The 22,355-nt window shown below is 43.3% G+C and overlaps 1 protein-coding gene across 2 annotated transcripts in view; it reads left to right on the top strand.

The window, feature by feature from the left end:
- pip5k1bb (phosphatidylinositol-4-phosphate 5-kinase, type I, beta b) overlaps positions 1–22,355 on the top strand; it is a 37,964-nt gene that overhangs the window by 13,643 nt on the left and 1,966 nt on the right. For both annotated transcript variants that reach the window (XM_034594709.1, XM_034594710.1), the window contains exons 4-14: positions 124–254; positions 3,399–3,516; positions 7,157–7,309; positions 7,855–8,154; positions 15,194–15,396; positions 15,753–15,836; positions 16,945–16,993; positions 17,105–17,189; positions 18,203–18,361; positions 19,685–19,811; positions 22,230–22,353. In XM_034594709.1, coding sequence (XP_034450600.1) covers positions 124–254; positions 3,399–3,516; positions 7,157–7,309; positions 7,855–8,154; positions 15,194–15,396; positions 15,753–15,836; positions 16,945–16,993; positions 17,105–17,189; positions 18,203–18,361; positions 19,685–19,811; positions 22,230–22,353 — 1,533 coding nt within the window. The remainder of the gene's footprint in view (positions 1–123; positions 255–3,398; positions 3,517–7,156; positions 7,310–7,854; positions 8,155–15,193; positions 15,397–15,752; positions 15,837–16,944; positions 16,994–17,104; positions 17,190–18,202; positions 18,362–19,684; positions 19,812–22,229; positions 22,354–22,355) is intronic.

The raw sequence follows: 22,355 nt of genomic DNA, 5'->3' as shown, positions 1-22,355 counted from the left end.
AAACTGCATGGTAACCATTCAACATTCAATATTGACGTCTAGCAGGGACCGTGACAGGGATAACAGTGTCAGTGCACTAGAGCCCAGCTGACGTGATGTTTTCCCTCTTTTTTCCCCCTCTAGACCACGTCATCGGCCCTGAAGGGGTCCATTCAGCTGGGTATTGGCTACACAGTGGGCAACCTCACCTCCAAGCCTGACAGAGACGTGCTTATGCAAGACTTCTATGTGGTGGAGAGTGTCTTTCTGCCAAGGTCAGTGCTAGGGTCAACCGGCTCAAACACACATTTATACTGACGCAGCCAGCTTCTATACACAACCCAATATTTTCTATGCATCTTTGTGTAGCGATGGTTTGCACACAATCACGGACTTTTACAAGAACTCAAGGTTAATCGAGCCAGTGAATTAGAGAATGAGATAATGCGTAGGTGGTGACTGGCTGCTCTGTCGATACAATGGTTTCCTGACTCTGCAAAATCAATGAGTGGAAAGCGACTCAAGGTTAATCTCTGATTGTCTGCCACATCACATATGCTATGTCTGGTTCTTGTATTTAAAACATGTAAATCTATTATTAATCATGCTGAATGGAAACTGCAGGTGGTGCGCTGGACGTCCAGCCCAAAGAAATCCCTCTGCTGCCACAATGTGCTGCCGTCATCATTTATCAACAAAGTGAATTTAGCTCGTCTAAGTCATGATGCAGGGATAAAACTATTCTGGCGGATTATCCTGCCAAGAACTGTGAAATCAGCTTATACTGTGTGCCTCTTACTGCCATAGTGCCAAACATATTTCAGTGCAGGGCTGCGCCGTCATCTCGGTCAGTCTTCACAATTACATCATCAGCTTTAGAAAACATTTTATATAATCCACAAGCCAACCAGGGATTCTTTGAAAGTGTGACTCACACATCCACACATACAGTAAAATATAGCACAGAGTTCCCACATCTATTTTGACAAAAATTAATAACTGTATGAACATGTCAAACTAAGTCTCTCAATAGCTGGTACCATTGGTCAGTGTGTATTTTCTGTATTAACCCTCTATAGATTACTTTCTATCTCAGTTTTACTGAAAAGCAGTAACAAAGAATTCATGTTTAAGTGATAGGTTTCGAAAATAAATCTTTAACTTAATAAAACAATTACACATTCGCCACATGACAATGAAATCCTGTGTGCATGTGAACATGGGAAACTGAAGGTGTCATGGCCGCAGGGCTCCAAAAATTGAGTAATTGTTCAATAATTAGGCAAAATTCTCTCAAGAAAATAATTTAGAGACTTTCTGAGGTAAGTTAACTTTAAATGTTCAGCATTCAAACCAGTTTACATGTGATAAGTGACATAAATGATAAAAAATTATATGAATGATATTGAATGAGAGAAACTCATGTCCCTGCTTAATATTACAAGTTTATGTAACTATATATGTGACATTTTAATTATTTTTGAAATATTGCCATTATTTAAGCTCATAAAAGTAATAAAAGCACATCAAAACATCTTTGCATGATAAATTAATAATTCAAACTGTAGAGGGTGGGTAATTTGTTTGATATGCTGTGAATGTTTTCGTGTTCATTTTAAATCTTGAAAAACATAAAAGATTTATCTAAAAAAAAGAAAGAGTGACAATCAAGCTAAAGGTGTTCACTTCAAATACACACATCATCTGAAGAGAGTTAGACTCCTACCAGGAAATACAAAGTTTACCTTTGAGAGGCGGCAGCAGGATATGTAAACTAACTACGGTTTATACAAAGCGAGCGCTGGCACGCACATTGACCTTTTACCGCCCTGCTCCTTGGCAACAGCCAAACATGACTCCAGGGTTTGATGTTGGCTGATGAGAATTAAAAACCTCCTGTAGCCTGTTGAGACACTGAAGAGCAAACAGTGGACAGTTCTTCAGCTTAAGTTTGTTACGTCATCGTCAATCTGCCCTCGATGTCAAGAGCTCTCACATAAAGGTGAAATGAAATGAAATAAAAACAGTCAAGGCTACAAATTGCACAAGACGCAACAAATTACACATAAACAGAGGGAGAGAAAATGTATGTCTTCACGACGTCTGTGTGTGACATAACCGTTCCTTCTTTATTCTTCACTTTCTCTGAGCATTTTGTTCTGTAACGGTAAACAAACACAAACCGCTCTGTGTCTCTTCTGACAGAGAACCCTCAGAGAGCGGCTGAGTGATAGAGGTGGCTCTCAGATGCTTTTATTGCCTCCTTGTGTTTCACCACTCTTCTCCCCCTCTTCCTCCTCTTGGTGCTGCTCCTCTCGGGAGGCGTCTCTGCTGTTGTTTGTCCCATCAGTCTGGTTTTGTGTGGCTTAGAGACGGTTTTTAGTTTCTCTGTGCATGTATCTCTGACAACCGGCACACATCTTCCCTCAGGCGGCTGCACATAGACGGCTCCCTGATTACACTGAATGAACATTTCCAAGTGCAGTGTGTTGTTAAATGGTTTCCGTGCGAGGCGTACCTTACCATCATTGACTGTCAGTCATAGATGACACACAATCGTTGTGGCCCTCACACTTTAAACGGAGCAATCAGATTTCATTGTAGAGTAATCACAGGTGTAGTGTTACACATCAGGGCCTGGCTGTTGAGAATAGCACCAACACAAAACAACAACACAGCGGCCTCTTTACCCAGAAGACCATCCAAGTTCCCGGAATATAAACCAGATTTATAGGTGCCCTGGAATACAAAAACCTTAATTAATCAAGATTTGTTTCAGATTTAGGGTCAGTGAGATTCCAATAAGAGTTTAATTGATGACAAAACTCAACGCCTGAGTCACTCTGACCTTATCAGACACGCTTACTCCAAAGCTGTGGTGTTCCCTGTGCGACACAGGCTGTTTGCACAACAGGGTCTCTGTCAAAGTGAGATTCTCCTACGGTCCAAAAATATGTAGGTCGTTGTCTGTTTTTCTGTTTTTTTTATTTTTTTTATTTTTTAACGTTCCTTTTTGCAATTCCCTTTCACCCCCGTGGAGTAAAGGCTCATGTGTTGGTTGGTGTTGTTAAGACCCAGTAATCAAAGCCTGCTTCAGTCTCCAGGCGAAGAACTCTATACAGGCCAGTTTGTCACTACAATGCAGGAGAAGCTGGGGTTCCCATTCATGACTTCACTGGGTCAGGGTGGAGCACATTACAAGGGCTCACTGATACTCTTACCAGGAGTCAGTAGCACAAATATTAAGTGTTAAGGTTCCCATTCCCTGTAATGTTGCCTCTTGCATTCATGGGATCATTGCTTGGAGAATGACACCGACACATTTTACGAATGTAATGTCAAATGTCTAGTTGAAAGACTTTAATAATGTCTATGTTTTTGTGTCTCCTGGTGGGGCTTGGTTATATTGCACATACCAGCGAGGGAAGCAACTTGACCCCAGCACATCACTATCCTGACTTCCGCTTTAAGACCTACGCCCCGCTGGCCTTCCGCTACTTCAGAGACCTGTTTGGCATCAAACCAGACGACTACCTGGTAAGGGTACACTACTGCAAATATTTTTGTCCTCCGTTTAAAAAAAAAAAAGTGCTACAAAAAAGCTCAAACAAGCATGCCGGGCCAGTAGGTGGTGATATAGTCTTCATCAACTATACTTCAAATACCAGAGAAAAACTCTGGAAAATCATGTGAGGAAGATGCCTGTGAATGTAGATAATGTGGAGCAGTGATGCTAAATTTAGCTGCAAACTAGTAATTAGGCCTAGCAGTGCTAACCAAAGCCATATATGTCCTGTTTATTGAGGAAAATGTCAATAATCAACATGGAATGTGGTAGAATCAGGAGCGAGTGTGGGTGCATGGTTGAAGTGATCATGGCGTGGTGCATGTTGGTAGCCTGAACAAAAAAAATTAAACAAAAGAAGTGCAGCACAAAGGCTGGGTGCAGCTTGCAGGGCTCGGGCAGCGGCACTCGCTCAATGGTGTAGGGGTAGGCGGGCTTTAAGTAACTGGGAACACTGGCCAGGTGCTTCCAGGTTACTTAATGCTAATGCCGCTCCAGCCAATCAAGGACCTGCAAGACCGGGCACACACACAGTATACCGGACCAGAGGTCTTTGGCCGTCACAAGCAGCCAATGGTTGTTTTCTGCTTCTAACCAACTCATTTGCATTCGTATAATTAATTCAAGAACACACACATAATAGTAGAAAGTAGAGAGCAGTTGAATTTTAGCGACTGCATTAAAATACTTTCAGGAATAGTTTTGGGAAATACACTTGTTAGCAGGGACATCCAGAGTCTGGAAGTGTGCCCAGGATGTCACTCTTCCAGCCAAGAAATAGTCCCTTACATAACCCCCTCAAACCTGCATGGCACCATTTTTGTATACATCAAACAAACCAAATATAAAGTAATTTGTGATGGTAGCTGGATTTTGCCGCCTTCAGACCCCCTGTTCCCTTGTGTTATTTGTGATAAACTTAGCTAAACCTATCATAAAGAACTGCCCTTTGGCTACAGCTTCATGTTTAAGGCAAAGATTCGAGAGTAGGATAAGTATATTTTCCAAAATGTGAAACTATTGCTTTAAGCTATTATATCTATCATTGCAACACATTTGATAGAGACATCATTTTTTTCAGTTCTTCCATTTTCTATAGTGTGTTATACAATTTTGCAAAGCAGCTAGTCTGGCACGCCCCCTAACAAAGTCAGGTGAAGTAAGAGCGGTAGACAACATTTCCTGCCTACGTTGAAAGCAGTTGACCAATCACAACAGAGTGGGCAAACTGGCCAATCAGAGCAGATTGGGGATTATCAGGAGGGGGTCCTTAAAGAGACAGGAGCTAAAACCAAGCAAAGCTGCAGCAATGGAGAGTATGCGTAGGACAATGATGCTTTTTTTTTACATTCGAGCACGTGAACTAGTGATAACCCGAATTAAACCTGAATCATGAACCTGAATATGAGCGTGATATGTCTCCTTAACATCATATAAAACATCTTCAGTTGAAGTATAGTGTTGAACCACACTTTATTTCTGTTTATGAACAAGCATAGGTCAAAAACAGATGAGACTAAGACTAAGACAACAGGCCACTGCACCCCATCCAGAAAAATGATGGATGGGGTGCAGTGGCCTGTTGTCTTAGTCTTGAATTACTTCCCACCGACTGGACACTAAATCCTCCACCTTGGTGCATACTTACTTAGTTGTGACACAATCCAATGCTTTTTATTGAGCAGTGGGTGGGTAATGCCACGCGCCATCTGTGCGGGGGAACGACGGGATGGGGGGGGGGGGGGGGGGGGGGGGGGGAATAAACGCACAGCACAGAGGCGGTGGCGACATTGGATGTAATAACTGAGCTGATGGAGCATGTTCTCCTTACGACGGCTCGAACCAGCTCCCACTGGTGACGGAAACCAGCAGACGATTCTGTGATTTCCCAGCAGAGTCAAAGACAAACACACACACAGAGAATCGGATACAGGACGGATGAGGGAGTAATGTGTTTGTCTGACTGACATTTTAAGCTTGTTTGCATATTTGCAAATGTGATTCAAAAGCCTTTATTGACATTGGTGGTCTACATGCTGTCCTTTATGTTAATTTGATTTGCTGCTCAGTTTACCTTGCTGCCATATTCATCCCTGGCCTTACACGTCTTGCTCGCAACAGGAATTAGATTCTACGTAATCTTGTTTTGGTATCCTTATAATAGTATGAGGCCAGTTTTCCTATTTTCCATCTGCCTCCAAACCGTCCCACAACCCCAGCAGCTGCATTTTTTGAATGCCAAATTTGTTTCTGCATTAGTGAAAGACAAAAGGCTCTGGCGGAGAAACCCAGACTAAATGTAACCTGAAAGCAGAAGGGGGAGGACGGCGTATAAGGCACTGCTCATGACTGATGTCCTTTAGGTGGTGATGCATTCATTCAGACAGGCCACAGAGCGCAGCCTAATTAAAAGCGAGAACACACACAGCCTCCTGAATGCAAATGTAATAAACTACGGATGTGTTTGTGCTGGTACGCTAATGTGACTGCAGACCGTCATCAGTGGACGAGTCTCTGGAGAGGGAGAGCGGATGCCTCCAGTGTTGCTGCTCTTCTCTGAACATGTTGCTTTCATAACGTGCTGATTAGCATCTAGAAGTGCTCTGCAGTTCGCTGCTCTCACAGGCTCTCCCCTCGCACGTTGGTTGCCGCGTGGCACTGAAGACTCTCAGTTTGTTCCGGGGCTGTTTGATATACAGCAAAAGCAGCAATCGCTTATATTACTCTCATTTATTATGGAGCAGAACAGGCATTTCTACAATTAATGGGGATGTGATTCTCTAACAATACACCAAAAGTTAGATGCTTCCATTTATGCGATAGTAATCTGCTATATGGCCAAAAATATGTGGATAACTATGTATTTCAATTGGTTTATCATTTCATCATTACAAGCAAAATGTGGTCCATAGAAAGGGTTTTCTCATTTTGCTGTGGTAGAGCTTGAAGGGCCTGCACAAACTGTTTAACACCCCATGAGGAACTGTAACGGGAAACGTGAGCCAGGCCTTATTACCAAACATCAGTGCCTGACCTCATTATTGCTGCTCTGGCTGAACTGAAACAAATCCCTGCAGCCAGGTTGTGAAAGTCTCAACCAGGGCTGCAGTAATCAACTAGGTCAAAAACTAGGTGTCTGCATTTGTTGACCCCAATGGTTCTCCCACCCATACTGTTATGAATTTAGTGTTTAGTAATTAGTAAGGGGTTTGTGCTCATTTAATTAAGCACACAAATCAATTCAAGAATGTGTAGCCTATAAGCAAAGATGATAAATATGTTTCTGTATACAGTTTTCCCCAATGTCCCTGAGCTGTCCCCCCATCTCCAAGCTGGTTGTCCAGACTGGACCTATACAGAATAATTGACGCCATTACCGGAGCATCAATGTTTTTTGAGTAAAATAGTTCACATTGTGTATGAGGCTAGAAAAACTAAAACAAGCATTCAACTAAAGATTGACCAGTGCATGTTTACCACAGCACCATGGTTTTAAACAATGAACCATATGTTCCACATAAACTTAAAATCCTGTGTTCGTTTTCTTCTGTCTTGTGTGTTTAGAGCTGTTTTTGTGAGTCTCATAAACAGCATGTTTTTGTCCTTCCTCAGTACTCCCTGGTAAATGAACCTCTCATCGAGCTGGCCAACCCCGGGGCCAGCGGCTCGCTCTTCTACCTAACCAGCGATGACGAGTTCATCATTAAGACCGTCCAGCACAAAGAGGCCAAGTTTCTGCAGAGACTACTACCTGGATACTACATGGTGAGACACTTGATACACTCTTGAGCTGCCTAAAACGGATGCATTAGTGGCACTAATGAGATGCAGTGAACGTTCTCATCAGCTCTCACTGAAGAGGGGTTCAGTCAAGAGGATGCTGCAAACACATGAATACCTAAAAAGCTATTCTGTTTGAGAGGTAATAGGCCTATGCAATATAATACAGTTATTCACAATTTGGATGTCGCTGTGGTGCGTCACAGCATCAACGTTCCTCCCACAGTACAAAGGCAAGCAGATTGGAGTTAGGTTCATTCGTGACGCTAAATGTAAAAGCATCGTATGATGTCTAAGGCTTTTATTATCTGTATCCATGACTTTATTATCTGCATCTTTATTTGTTTCTGAATTTGATATTGTTTGTTGTACAGCACTTTGTTACTTGTATTGAAAAGTGCTATTCAAATAAAGTTATTATTATAATTATTATTATTAAATTGACCCCCGTATCCCTAACAAGGATAAGCGGTAGAGATAATGGATAAAGTTCTTTGTGCGCACTGACACTATTCTCTTCAAATTCACAGAACTTGAACCAGAATCCACGCACACTACTGCCTAAGTTTTACGGCCTGTACTGTATCCAGTCGGGAGGCATCAACATCCGACTGGTGGTGATGAACAACGTGCTGCCACGCTCCGTCAAGATGCACTACAAATACGACCTGAAGGGATCCACGTACAAGCGGCGAGCGTCCAGGAAAGAGAGGGAGAAGGCCTGTCCCACTCACAAAGACCTGGACTTTCAGGACTTGCACGAGGAAGGGCTGTACTTTGACGCTGAGACGTACAACAACCTAATGAAGACGCTGCAGAGAGACTGTCGGGTAGGTGGTTTGCAGCAGTGCGTGTGTGGAGCATTCGTTTCTCTTCGTTGGGCTGAAGAGTAACCTGCAGCCAAGGCGCCCATGAGTCATGTGCTCTAAATAATTTTTAACCTGGAACTTCACAGGAGTGAAGGGACATAGCTGTTGGTGGGATGTCATTGACGTCTCCATCTCGTAACCGATTATGAAAGCTTTAACAACAACACATGCAACAGTGTAATTCAACCACCACTCCTTGTACTAGTTCATAACAGTGTAAGTGCATCTTAATGGGACAAAAATATTTTGATAAGACAGTTTTCCATGTGTCTGCCAGTGCCAGCATGTTTCCACTGTGTGTTCACTCAAACTGAGCTCTCAGTTTGCCCCGGGCACTGTTCTCCATTCTCTGCCCTGCTATGTTTCAGTACATGACAGCTCGCCAAACACTGAACATGATTAAGAAAAGATCCTGGTAGCGTGAGAAACTCGGAGCTTGAACCAAAGATAGTCCGGCAGTCCAAAGGTGCGCATTCCTCTCTATTTTAACGCAGAGACTGGGAGACTGTCCACTGGAGAAGTATATTTAGAGTTTAATCAGAGACATGATATTCTCTGCTTATCAACCATTAGGCCTAAACTCAAAAATTGTTTTCTCTAATATTTTGTCCATCTACTTTAGTTATAGAGGACATGTTTGTTAAATAAAGGACCATGTGCAATAGATTTTAATGTTTTGCTGATGTGCTTGTGGATCACAATTCTATGAAAAGAAAAGTCTCCAGGCTTCAAAAAAGAAAAGTATTAGAACCAAACTGTAGAATTCATGATTGGTTCTGTTTTTCCTCGAAATAACAACAACAACAACAACAACAACAACAACAATAACAATAACAACATCGACTGAGAGTTGAGCTCTTAGACTTTTAAACAAGTGGTGTTTAGTTTATATATTATATACTGTATAGCAAACACCAAAGATAAGGCACACTGTAAAATCCATTTTCCTTGTACACTATCCATATTTTTTTAAAGCACCAAAACCTTCTTCAAGGTCACAAGAAAAAATTTTATGTGATTAAAACGTCATCATAATCATATTACACAATTAACAAGAGTAGGATGAAAGATGTCTTTATTAACGAAGTAATGTCAGGAAAGTAGCTTGGCTAACATTAATGCTAGCTACGTTAGTAGGAGGAACGATGGGGTAATGTGTAGGCACCCGTTAGCTGTTCAGTTGCGATGAAGCCTGACCCTTATTTTAAAATAATAATAATAATAATAATAATAATAACTTTATTTGTATAACTTTATCTAAACGAGGTTACAAAGTGCTTCACACAAAAGTCCATGGCAAGATTCAGATTTGATTGTACTAAAAGATATTCTGTTTAGTCCAATTTAAGAGCCAAATCATAACATAATAAGGTCAAGACCTTAAGTTTAGAGAGAAACACAACAGTTCCCACGTAAAAGTGTAAGCATCAGACATCTTGTTGCTTGCCTTTATCTCTTTTAGATAAACAGTTGGTCACCAAAGTGCAATGACTCCCATTGGGTCCATTTCTACATAGAAGAACAGTGAAAGGGTTAAAGCTGCTGCCACAGTGCTCAGTTTGCCGTCATTGTAAAACTACAGTAAATCTTTTTGCTTGTGTAGTCAGGATTATATAGTTTATCTAATGTGCAGTGACATTCCCACTGTGTTCTAAGGACAAGGTGAACGGCCTCTTGGGATATCTTAATGTGTGATGACAAACTTCCATACAGTGATTTAAAGAGTTTTGTCCTACTGGCAGGCTAATGATGGGGTTTAGAGCTCAAAGCCCTCTGTGTTGTAATCCCATTTGTTCTGCTTGACATAGTGCATAGTAGCTGCACATGCACACACATGGAGCACGTACACACTACTCCGTCACCCTGGATTCACTCCTGTGTGTGTAACTGTGGATTGATGTATTAGATGAGGCCAACCTGCCAGACTTGGCAGCCCCACGCGGCCCCATTTAGCAATTTAATGACTTCCATTACACAAGGCCTCAGCTGAAATGTCTCAGTTTGTAGTGTGTGGGAGTTGAAGAACCTTCGTGGTGTTATTGTCCAGCAGTGATTGATGGCATATGGAGCAGAGTTAGTGGTAATGAACAGTGTGATGCTATGGGTATATTTAGTTAACGGGACTTTCTTCTCTTCTCTTCTCTTCTCTTCTCTTCTCTTCTCTTCTCTTCTCTTCTGGGGTGTTTTTGAAAAGAAATCACCTGATTTACCGCAGTTCCATTTCCAAGTCGCCGTATGTTTACCGTCAGCTCGCAGGGGACGTAACTTAGTGACATCGGATTAGAAAAATGTTAATCAATACCTATCGGCTGTAACTAAAAGTGGGCGTGTCCGGGGCGCAGAGAGCTGCCTCCTGTGGAAAATCTAAAACAACCAATTACACCCGGAAGTATTATGTATTTAGACAAAAATTAACCAAATAGAATTTGAAAACAACTTATATCTAATGCTCACAGGCTCTTACGGCCTGCCCGGAGGTACGAGTAAACTAATATTATATAATTAAACAATGTTTAACATTTTTATACAGGCTTTTTTATCTCCAGTGCCCAGCGCCTGGTATTAACCAGCCGCCACTGCTGAATATGAGTGTGAATGGTTGTTTGTCTCTGTATGTTGGCCCTGTGATAAGCTGGCGACCGGTCCAGGGTGTACACCGCCTCTCGCCCAATGTCAGGCTCATTAGATAATGGATGGATGGATGGATCTACTAGACTCATTTGTGGTTTAGTGCTGCTCTTTCAGAAAAGTTTGGACAAACTTGGATCTTGTTGCAGATTCAGATTAACTTCAAGTCATCCCCTCAGGTTACAGCCTTTCTCATCATCATTAACCAATATGCTGACTTTCCATTCTCTGTTTTCTTTTTAATGTTTTCTTAAGCACATTGAAGCCAGTGTGAAATCCCCCGCTATTACCAAGTCAGTTTTTCCTTAAAGTTGAACCTGTCAGCACACACACACATTTAAAACCACGTACACTAGACATGTACTGTCTATCCACAGTGTTTGCCACTTACTGTAAATGTATTGTGTGGTGTGTGTATCTGTAAGTGAGACTATTAGGCAGCAGCTGTCAGACACTATGTGCTGCGCAGTTTGTTATTGTCGTGGCTTCCTGCGTTTGCCTCCTGAGCGGGAAGCAAAGCGCCCTCTAAGCAGAATCTCTGTCCATTTCCATGAGTAAGCAGCTAACCCCCGTCACCCCAGGAGAGGACGGCCGACCAAAACACAGAGGCGGGGTCAGTACAAGCCGAGCAACTGGGTGTAAAGGGTGTGGGGGGAGCGAGGAAGTGGAAGGGGATTGTTGTCCTGCGAAAGAAAACTGTGGCGAGGCCGCTGAAAAATAAATTTGAGCTATTTTGCAGCAAGTGGATTGATATGATTTCTCTGTTGTTGGAATGTTGGAGGTCAGAGTTGAGTTGAAGCTGAAATCGGAGTGTCGAGAGGAAGAGGAGTCAGTGCAACGAGACATTTGTGCCATGTGGGACACTACGCAGGATACACTCTGTTACTTTTAAGTCTCCTCTCTCCATGCAGCCCCACTGATACTCCCCGAATGCCAAAACAACACAAAACACAAGGCATTAATAATTCATGTTGAACTCTACTGTACAGAGAGTGTGAGACTGGGAGGGTTTATTGTAGTGAGTGTGTGTTTGTTACTGGTCTGGTGCAGCAGAGAAGAGCATGAGGACCCTGTGGTATCACAGCTGTGTGTGAGACAAACACAATGAAGATGGTGAAGCCGTAAAGACGGGTTTGTTCGCAGCACGTGTTTGACAGCAGAGACCTCGTCATGTCGGGGAAAACCCAGAACAAATGAAGATACTTCAGTTTCAGGAACAAACAGACAGATTCAGACAATGCAGGCATGCTTGGTAGGAAGACAATCATGGGTTGCGTAGCAGCTAGTGTAGCCAATCATAAACAGCCCTTTACTGTATGCATCCCCCTCCTCTCAGCCAAGTGATCGTGTGACAACAATAGCCTCTCTCACTCTCAGCCGCAGAAAACAGAGGCCGTGACCTTGCAGTTGAAAGTCAGCAATGCTTCAGCATGATCCTCGGCTACCGGCCACGCTGTTTCCACCACAAACTCATTAATTACACTGCAACTATTGAATATTTACAAGAGTGATGTAATAAGATTTATTCCATTAAATGTGAACACAGTGTTACCAGATGCAATAATTGTTGCCCTCTGTACAATTAAAAATGTACGATAATGTCATAATTTGGTGTTGGATATTACCCCATCATAACCTCCCAGGGCCCATGGTGAAGTGTTCAGATGTGTTGTTCTTACCCATCAATTATTAAAAGTCAATAATATTCAGTTTATTTTCAGAGAGGAGGACGTGTTTACATTTGAGAAGACATTTGACACTTTTTGTCAATGGACAAGTTATCTGAACAATAATTGCAGCCTTGACACATCTTAATACAAAGTTGCAATGTGATAATATTCCTGTGATAGTAAATGGACTTTGAGTCAGTGTATATATCCAGGATGGCTTTGCGCCTAAGGGAGCGTACAGGCTCTGGATTCTGTCTGTTCAGCAGACAGACTCATAGTTACCAACACCAACCAAAACTATGGCTAAACTGGTACAGAGTGAGAGTGTATGGGGGGGTTATTGGGTATTTCATGAGGAAGAAAAATCAGTGTGTTGAAGATCAGACTGTTACAAAGCTCACTTCCTACACCAGAGTTAGGATCAGCCTCCTCCATTCACTGCAAGATAACTGAGCTGCTTTTGAAATGAGAGCAGAGGGCAGGTTGCCCAGTGGAGACACCCCAGCACTCGGCTGTCGTGCCACCAAAGCTCAGCAGTGTCACACTGATGTAAACATACATAAACAGCAATTTTCAGAACACAAAGAAAGTCTGTGGCTCTAACAACCATTGAAAATGCAGATGTTTTCTTTCTGTTGTGACGGTTTGATTGTTTGCCTGGGAACACTGGGGCACAGGACGCACAGTGATGGCCTTCTGTAGGCAGCCTGGTGTGTGTGTGTATCTGTGTCTGTGTTTGTGTGTGTGTGTGTGTGCGTGTGTGCGTGTGTGTGTGGCTTTATTCAAAATGGCTGCTGTTTGAAAAGGCTGGGGGAGTTCGAGTGATGGGATGCAAATTGTTGATATGGAAGAGGCAAAGCTCAGACAAAAGGCCCACTGTTCGAGCCAGTGTTTGCATGGGCACGAATAAATGTGTGTGTCCGTGACTGTGTACAGCAGCAGCAACAGCATCGCAGATGCGAACTACGAAAGTCTTCTCTGAATAAAATGGGTTATTTAGAGAAATGTAAGACGTAGCTTTGGGTCAAATTCAAAACACTACTGGTCTCAATTTCTTACGCAAAACCAGGCCAGATTTCTCTGGTTTCTGGGTCACAAGTTTTTATATGTGTGGGTGTGGGTGTTATTTATGGACTCTTCATTAGAATGTTAGATGATAACAAATTTTCATCAGTCTTAGTTGTAAGAGAGTTTTCAACCCTGTCTGTATATTTGTTGGTTGGTTGGTTTGTTTGTTTGTAAGCAATATTACACAAAGAAAACTTGACAGATTTCCACAAAACTTGGTAGAAGTTTGCGAAAACAGAAAGAACTTTGGTGCGGATCTGGAATCGAAGGGCGAATCCAGAACTTGTTTTCACTTTCTTCAGTGTTAGGCACATTAAGGGAACTGTTGGGCTTTGGCTGAGGTATACGCTCTACTGATTGCCATTGTGGTTGATTCTTGTCTTCTGGTTGAGAGTAACTAAAAGGATTTAATGGAAAAAGTATTTGCGATTCGCTTCAAGTCCTTTTCCTCCAGTGTAGGTCATAAGAAAACATCTGACTACCTGCCACTGACCCTGGCCCCCTTTCTCAGCCTGCCTCTCCTTGTCTCGCCACAAGTTTAAGTTGAGCACCAGGAGCCGTCAAGTCTCAGAGTCTCTGGGAAAGTGGGCAAAAGGCTCCTCAGACAGGTCAATGTGTAACACTTGGCTCACTGTGAAGAAACACCTTGTTTATTTAACTCAAAACTGGTTTAGACAGAGCTTTCCTTTTGCCAGCTCTCTGTGCTTTGAGTCCCTCAAATATGATGCGTGATCAAAGTGTTTTGGGAGGAAAAGAAAGTGCTGCTTTATTTACCGAGGCAAAACATCCAGTCCAGAAAATGAATCTCTTTAGTGTTCATGCACAGAAAATGTGAAATATTCTGTTATTTCCATTAATTATCAACCAGTGCCTGTGCTAAACGTGTCTGGAACCAGCATCACCACAGTCCAAACAGCTTTTTTTTTTCTTCCTGAAACTTTACAAAGAGCTGTTCGCCTGTTTATGCAAAGTTCAGTGAAGCCTGAGTCAGTGCGCAGAACCCTGAACCCGTACTTGTGAATGCACTTTTGTCCTGCATGGTGATGACTCCCAGACGCCGCTGCTACAAAGCGCTGGTCGCCTGTTTATTTAAAGTTTATTAATATTCAAAGTAACGTGCGTCCAATTCACACCAAATCCGACACTGTGCTTTCTTGGCCCTTTAACAATATACATGTCAAGTGCAAAGCCAATAAGATTATCGACTCTTGAGTCACATACAGACAGAAGCTGTCTTCAGGCCTGACCCTCGAAATAATTGGGTCTGGACTTTCTCCAGAGTTTGCCTTTCACAAATGAACAACGCAGCAGGAGATTCTCCGCTGTTTACAGCACATTGCCCTCCTCCTGAGATATTTGTATTCTGTTGTGTCCATCATCAACACATCCACTTGCTTGCGGTGAATCCTCCCAAGGATCTTTTATACTAGGGGGGTGGCAGGAGAAGCTCCAGAGAAAGTCCGGAGCCTCTCACACAGACATTTTGCAATCTCACATACAGCCCCTCTAGAGAATGTCAGGAGATTGTCCGGAGTTCAGTGCATGTCTGAAAGCAGGTAGACAGAGATTTCTAGGATTAGAAGATAGTTGGACACATCAAGCATCAAATTTGCCTTTCTTGTAACTTGTCCCAGGTGCTGGAGAGTTTTAAGATCATGGACTACAGTCTGCTGCTGGGTGTGCACGTCCCGGACCAGAGTCAGAGAGAGGGCGGCGAGTCGGGCCAGGCGGGGGGCGACGGTAGGAGACCTGTGGGTCAGAGGGTCCTCTACTCCACCGCCATGGAGTCCATCCAGGGGGACGGCAAGGCAGCGGAGGCGCTCACCACGGACGACACGTGAGTGAGCTAAGCTGGGGGAAAACACAAACACACACACACACACACACACATTATGAACACATACTTGGGCACACACACTGCCTTTGTCTGTCTCTCGATCTCCACCTTTTCTCTCACAGACAGTTATACAACTGTGCTCATACCTCGCACAGGACACTCAAAGAGTACACACACAGGCGGGCTCTCACATAACCATAGCTACACAAATACAAACACAGTCGCTGTTCTGCTTATTGAAAGCAATACACAAGTATTAAAATACCTTAAGGGCCTCTTTTAAAAACACTTTATTTGCACAGAGGTTGATGTGCCGCCCGTCCCCTGACGGCTCCTGTGTTTCATCTGTGTTACAGGATGGGTGGCATCCCTGCTAAAACACACAAAGAAGAAAAGCTGCTCATCTTCCTGGGTATCATAGATATTCTACAGTCATACAGGTACTTACAGATTCTGTCATTTTACCTCTAATACTGGGTCTTTCTTATAATTTCCGATTGGAAAGGAAAATGGATTAATCTGTTGACTTTTGAGGACATGAACTCATTAACATCTTTCTGTGATCGGTAGAAATGGCCGTCTCAATTTCTGAAAAGCAGAACGTTGCATTAATAACTAATGAAGATGACATTAAAGAGGGATTGCGTGACAGCACGTCGTGATTCTCTCTGAGTGACCTCTTCCACTGATGCCTGCCCTACGACAAGGCCTCTTCATGTTGAATTATCACCCTGCATTGATTGAAAGAGCTACGAGCCACTTTACCTCACTCCTTAAAGGACTAGGTCCATTTTTTTCACTACCCAACTTGATTTAAATGGACACAGAAATCTTCTTTAGTTACACATTGATTTTTTTGTCCTGAGAGCAAACAGTGAGTCAGGAGGAGTAGGAGGAAGAGAAGGAAGAAATTTAAAAGCATGACATAAATCTTTGACCTTTTTAGTTCAAGGCATCAAATTCACATAGAGCAAGTGAGATGAGGTCAGGGAGGAAGGAGGAACAGGCCCCATTTGTCTTCACTCACTGCCTTCACTGTTAGCTAAACTCACCCAGTTTTTAATAGTAAGTTCTGCAGAGGTTACACAGTAAGCACGGGTGCTCAAAGTGGAACTCCCCTCAAAGTCAAAAAAGCAGGTAGTTATACATGGAGGGGTTTCAGGAAACATATCATGAAAACCAGACAGGAAATCGTCATCTGTGTCTATCTGCTGTGTCTGTCTGCCGTGGCAATTGGAAGGAACGTTACCGAATAAGGGCATACGCACTGTTTGTAGTCACATGTAATCTGGTAGACAGACATACATCGACTGTTGTTTCTAGGAATAGAGGAATCGATTTCAGAAGTCAAGGTCAACACAAGGAGCATCGCCAAATAAGGGCATGAACTTTGAGGTTACATCCTGTCAGGCAGACAGTATCACAGTAGTGAGACACTGATCATTACAGAAGGAAGGGAGAAGAATCGAAGTCTTGATCAAGCGTAGAAGGGAAGTTGTTGTGTAATTGAAAACGTTTGTGACCAGACTTTTTCTTGCTCCTCCCCAGGTTCATTAAGAAGTTGGAGCACTCGTGGAAAGCGCTGGTGTACGACGGTGTAAGTTCCCTCAAATCTGACACTGCTTTATATGAATGAGCCTTTTGTCTGCACATGCACTCACATACTGAGTCGACTGTCTTAATTCTTTTTTTTTCTGCTCCCTTGCAGGACTCGGTCTCGGTGCACCGGCCCGGCTTTTACGCCAGCCGCTTCCTCAAGTTCATGAGCACGAGGGTCTTCAGGAAGACTCAGCGTAAGTGTGCAGGTCACACGTGAGGATACGGGAACTCACATACACAGAAACAATGGGGAGGGGAAAGTCGGAAATCCTGGCCCGATAGGGAGAGTGAACACCACCAATGTGTCACTGCATCAGTAGCAACTTAACTGAAATAACCACAGGATTGTTTCCTAACATTGTCCTCCCTGCCCTCCCCTGCTATTGTCCTCCATGGTTGGACAAGCATTCAAGCCACATGATCAACTTTGATTCAATTTCAGGATTAAATAACAGACTTTTATCCTTTAAAATGAAGAACATCATGTTTGTTATGTGATGTGTAAACAATCATGGGGTTGTAAAAAAAGAAACACACAAACAACAACAACAAAGACACTCACAGAAGGACACGATTACACACCACCGACTTGGATAAAAAGGTTAAACTCAATAAACTCTTTTAGACCAGTAACGAGGACATTGACTCCTCTTCTTTAAGGCTCGTGTAATCCTGTATATTCCAGGCATGCAGAGCCCATCGTACACGTGTGACCGATCCCATGTCGCTTTGACCACAAAACCCTAAAAATCTATTCTCAGGGTGGTGGATGTGGCTGGAGGTCAGGAAGCTCTCAGGGAACTTCACATTAGTTATGTAACCGTGCAGGGGCTCTGTGTGGAAATCATCACGACTGAGGCAATGGTTTGTGTTATTAACCGTGTCATGTTCCATCATCTGGAGACGACAGGAAAGGGTTTCATTTCATGCGCTGCTCGGGAGGCAGAATGATGGCGTCCCAGGGGACACTTGTGTAATCGTCACTGTGTCGTTTTAACAGTTGAATAACTCCTCAGCTAATTCTGAAAGGCGAAGCATCAGAGGTTTATTGTGTGTGAACATCACTTCAATCGCCTCTTTCCTCTGTCTCCTCCAATTATCTTCCCATCTTTCGTTTTCTGCCTCGGTGCCCGCCCCCCCCGAATCTTCATCTCACCCTCCTGTATTTTCTTCCCCTGACTCATGTGTATCCTTTTGTGCTCGGCAGCACTTCGATTTTCCCCTTCAAAGAGGACCCGCACCTCCATCCCAGCTCTGAAGTCGTCCTCGCAGGAGATCCTTTCATCGCAGGCGGATGAGAGGAAAGAGGGGGACAGGAGGGACCGGCTGGGAGGAGCCCGCAGTCTCGCCAGTCTGGACGGACACGGTAAACAAAACAACAGCTTTCGAGCAAAGGCCCTCACTGTGGCCATGACAACTGGTGGTTCACTTTGAGATGACTTGAAAGACAGGAATCTTGTGTTTGACAAAGTTCTACTACTGAATAATTTAGATTATATCAACAGTGAAAACATGCATGTACCTGTCTATACCGATCACATGACCACCAGGTATGAAACAGCCCAAGGACGGCCATTTTGTGTTTACCTAGATGAAGGCCTTAAAGGCTGAAACCCATATAGGCAAGTTTTTACTGTTGATACAATGATTCAACTATTAGATATTGAAGGGTTTTTAAATTTGCCACCTTCTTGAATGACTCACATTCCTTCAACCTGCCTAAACTTTTTGGATCGTCAAACTGAAGAGCACCAGAGGGACACCCGGCTGTCACTCTTTTAGCTTTTAGTTTTTTGACTCAATCAATAAGATTAAACTCAAACTTAAATGTTTTTATCATAAACACACACTTCCCATTTTTACTCTTATCCTAACCATCTCTGCCTCCTAATCTGCTACATCATCCTCGGTCAGTTGCAGATTTTGTGGCCTTTTAAATCTTTTCAGAAACACTTCAGGCCCATAAACAGCCACTTGACCATTCGGCAGTAAAATCATTGTCCTCTCAGCATCGTGCCAGGGGAGCAGCTGTCACGGGCTGATACAGTGCTTGGCCTTAATGGAACGAACACGGGGGCATCCCTTCAGATGCAGAATAAATGCTTGTGTGTCGTCCTCACAATCTGAGCCAAGTGCACGGAGGTGTGCTGATCTGGCGTCTGATAAAGGGTGAATGTGTCTGAACTTTGTGTTTGATATGATGAGGGACAGCGTGAACACCGAACCGGAAGAGATCAGGGTGTGACAAATCACAGGGTCATGGGTCATTTCTCTCTCTCTCTCTCTCTCTCTCCTTCAACCAAAACCTTATGCCCTGCCCGGCCTCAGCCACTGGGCGTATTCAAACATGGAAAGAACAGAAAAATAAAGAAAATCTCTTCTTTGCTCGGAGCATCCAGCTCTGCAGCTGTATTCATGCAGCTATGGATATATTGATCACATTGACTGATTAATGGGGCACTTTAGGTCTTCCTAGGAATTATGGCTGTGGGTCTGGTTAATGTGTTTTCTCAGTCAAAAGGGAACTGCACAGATATAACAAACGCATCATAGGTAGTCGTACTTTTAATCTTTGAAACAAAATTGTGTAACTGTTTGGATGTGGACGAGCTTTTGGCCCATCATCTAAAGAAATCTGAGTTCGAAGATGAGTGAAATGCACTCACACACGTGACTGTTTCCTCCTCAGCTGTGTTCGGTTCGTACCTGCGGCCCGATCTGGTCCCCGCCAACCCGTCGTTCTACGAGGGCTCCTCCATGGGAACCATCTCCACCTCGTCCATCTTTGTCAGCGTGGACCACCAAACAGAGGACAGGTAGGTTTCCCTGTCTCACACTTACCTGTTGCTTCCATTGGGTCACTACCCAGAGTTGATTTAAAGGCATGTTTGTGCAGTGTGTCATCTCAAAACCACGATGTGCGGCTCATGTGGCATTGAGTACAAGAAGGGAAGGTATGTCAATATGCATTGCCCAACACACGCACGCGGCCACACACGCCCACGTAATTGTCACCTTACATCACATGATCCTATCGGTGATGTGCGTCACGGAGCAGGTGACTCAGCTGGCTTGGCAACATGCACCCAATACACACACATTCACATGCACACACTTTTACACTACATATGGAAAGATCAGTGAGGAATGAGGGTGTGAGGGTTGATTTACATGACAGGGAGGAAGAAATGCTCTGAAAGTACAACACTAATCTTTCCATAATAGGGAATAATGGTTTTTACTTACAGGAACAAAATCCTTGGTTAGTTTGACTTTATTTTATTAACCACAATTTCTGACAGCTCGATTTATTTGCTTGATTTATTGACATTTAACCAGTTTTTTGTCATTCTGCTAAACAAATAAAGTCTATAATTATAATATATTATTATTTATTTGGTATTGAAACATACTTTTTTATGTCTCTATTGTATTGAGAGGACTTTTACAAGTTACTACTTAGTTGTATATTATAAAATTATATTCATTTTCACTCCTCTACATTGTTAGAGGACAGTTTGTGATCGGACGCCTCCGGACACTTTGTCCTCTGCCCTCTCCGTGTTTCCCATCTCCCACCTCTCCTCCTGTCCGGCAGTGTCAGGTTCTGCTCGCTCTCTGAGGCCCCATTGTGCGACTTGTCCGGTCTTGTCCCCTCCGTCAGTCACCTGCTGCTGCCCTGACATTGTTCTGTCGGCTGTTTGCATAAATATTTAAACAGCGGCTTTGACACGGGTCTCACTCGGTGCCATTATGCTGCAGAAAGACGGTGACAAAAAGAGGACTGGTGGTGCAACGGGACACCGTGGATCCACTGACACAGTAATCACTGTCAGTAAGCTGCTGCGTTACAGTAGTAACACCTCTTGTTGTGATGTTTGAGGCTATAGGATTGCTCTATAACAAAGGTTCACATGTGCATCAATACATCCATCCGTTTATTATCTATACTGCTTATCCTTAGAGGGTCGTGGGTTGACCCCTTCACCCAGGATTCGAACCAGGAACCTTCCTGCTATGTTTTACAGTAGTAACACATCCCTGTTGTGATGTTTGAGACCAGGATTGCTCTAAAACAAAGCAGCTGTTCACACGTGTTCACATCAGATCTATTTCTACAGGTGTACGTCTCTGTTATTCTCTCTCAGTGGACTTGGGTCAGTCACATGTCACAAAAGAGTGAAAACACATCACTGAATTTATCAGGGAGTCACCTGATGAACATGTAAGGCAAACAGCACTGCCCCCTGGTGGAGGCACACAGAGCATAAATACAGGCATAAATAAAACAGTATCCAGGATGTGTCGAGACGTGACAACCGCTGTAAAACTCTTTCTCACGTTTATCATCTGTAGCAGCTTGTCATTGAAACATTTCACGGTTTCCTCCCTGACCAACACCACATCCTCTCCCCAGGTTTGGTGCAATAGATAAAGCGCAATCCTGCTCAATAAGGAAGAAACAACAAACATGAAAACGAAACCCACTTGGCAGATGTAATACATTTATTCTAAAGACATTTAAAGGAGTTTTAAGTGCACACACTCAAAATAGGTACTAATAACCAAAGTACTCATGTAATATACTGTTGTACTAATGACCAATGGCTGCACGGGGATAAAAGCATGTTTGGAGTTGCAGGAACAGGTGATGCCTCTGAAGCATCATCATTTAAAACCTATTTCTCATTTTATAGTTTCTCTTTAAATCTTGGTAAAGATCTGGACACATATATTTACTTACATTCTCCCCAAAACATTGGATGATAAGTTTGTGACGTGTTTCTTGCCTCAAGCTAAAACCAAAATGGCTGAAATTTAATTTGTCTTACTCCCTTAAATATTTCATTGCCATCTTAAAAGCTATTGTAACCATTTGTGGTAAATAATCTCCCACCGAGGGTCTGGCTCCGACTCTCGAGGACATTTTGTTTGTTTCATGTGAACCGTTTCGGAGACTGTGAGACAATGAGCCTGTGAGCGGAGGCCTCCACTGGGCCTGACGCCAGACGGCAGGTTTCACATCCTGTTCACGGTCGGCTCATCTCTTCGCCTCTTTGATGTCGGAATCTCAGCCATAGTGTGTGATTTGTTTCTTGGGGAAAAGGTTGTTCATCAGTTTTCAAGCAGTGTTTACACAGCTGCTCCACTTTAACTGGCCTTCACCTCGATAAGAAGCTCTCAGCGCCGTCTACGACAAAAGTTAATATTAAAAATATCGCTTCCTGTTTCAGAGACGATGTCGCGTCCAGCTCCACGTTCACCCTGGAGGACAGTGCCATCTGCCTCACGTCAGAGCAGAGCACCATGGATGTGGACATGGACCGTGATGATGGATCTGTTCTGGACGTCTACTTGGT

Source organism: Hippoglossus hippoglossus, chromosome 9, assembly GCF_009819705.1.
Source record: "Hippoglossus hippoglossus isolate fHipHip1 chromosome 9, fHipHip1.pri, whole genome shotgun sequence".
Lineage (NCBI taxonomy): Eukaryota > Metazoa > Chordata > Actinopteri > Pleuronectiformes > Pleuronectidae > Hippoglossus > Hippoglossus hippoglossus.
This window is presented reverse-complemented; position numbering and strand designations above follow the sequence as displayed.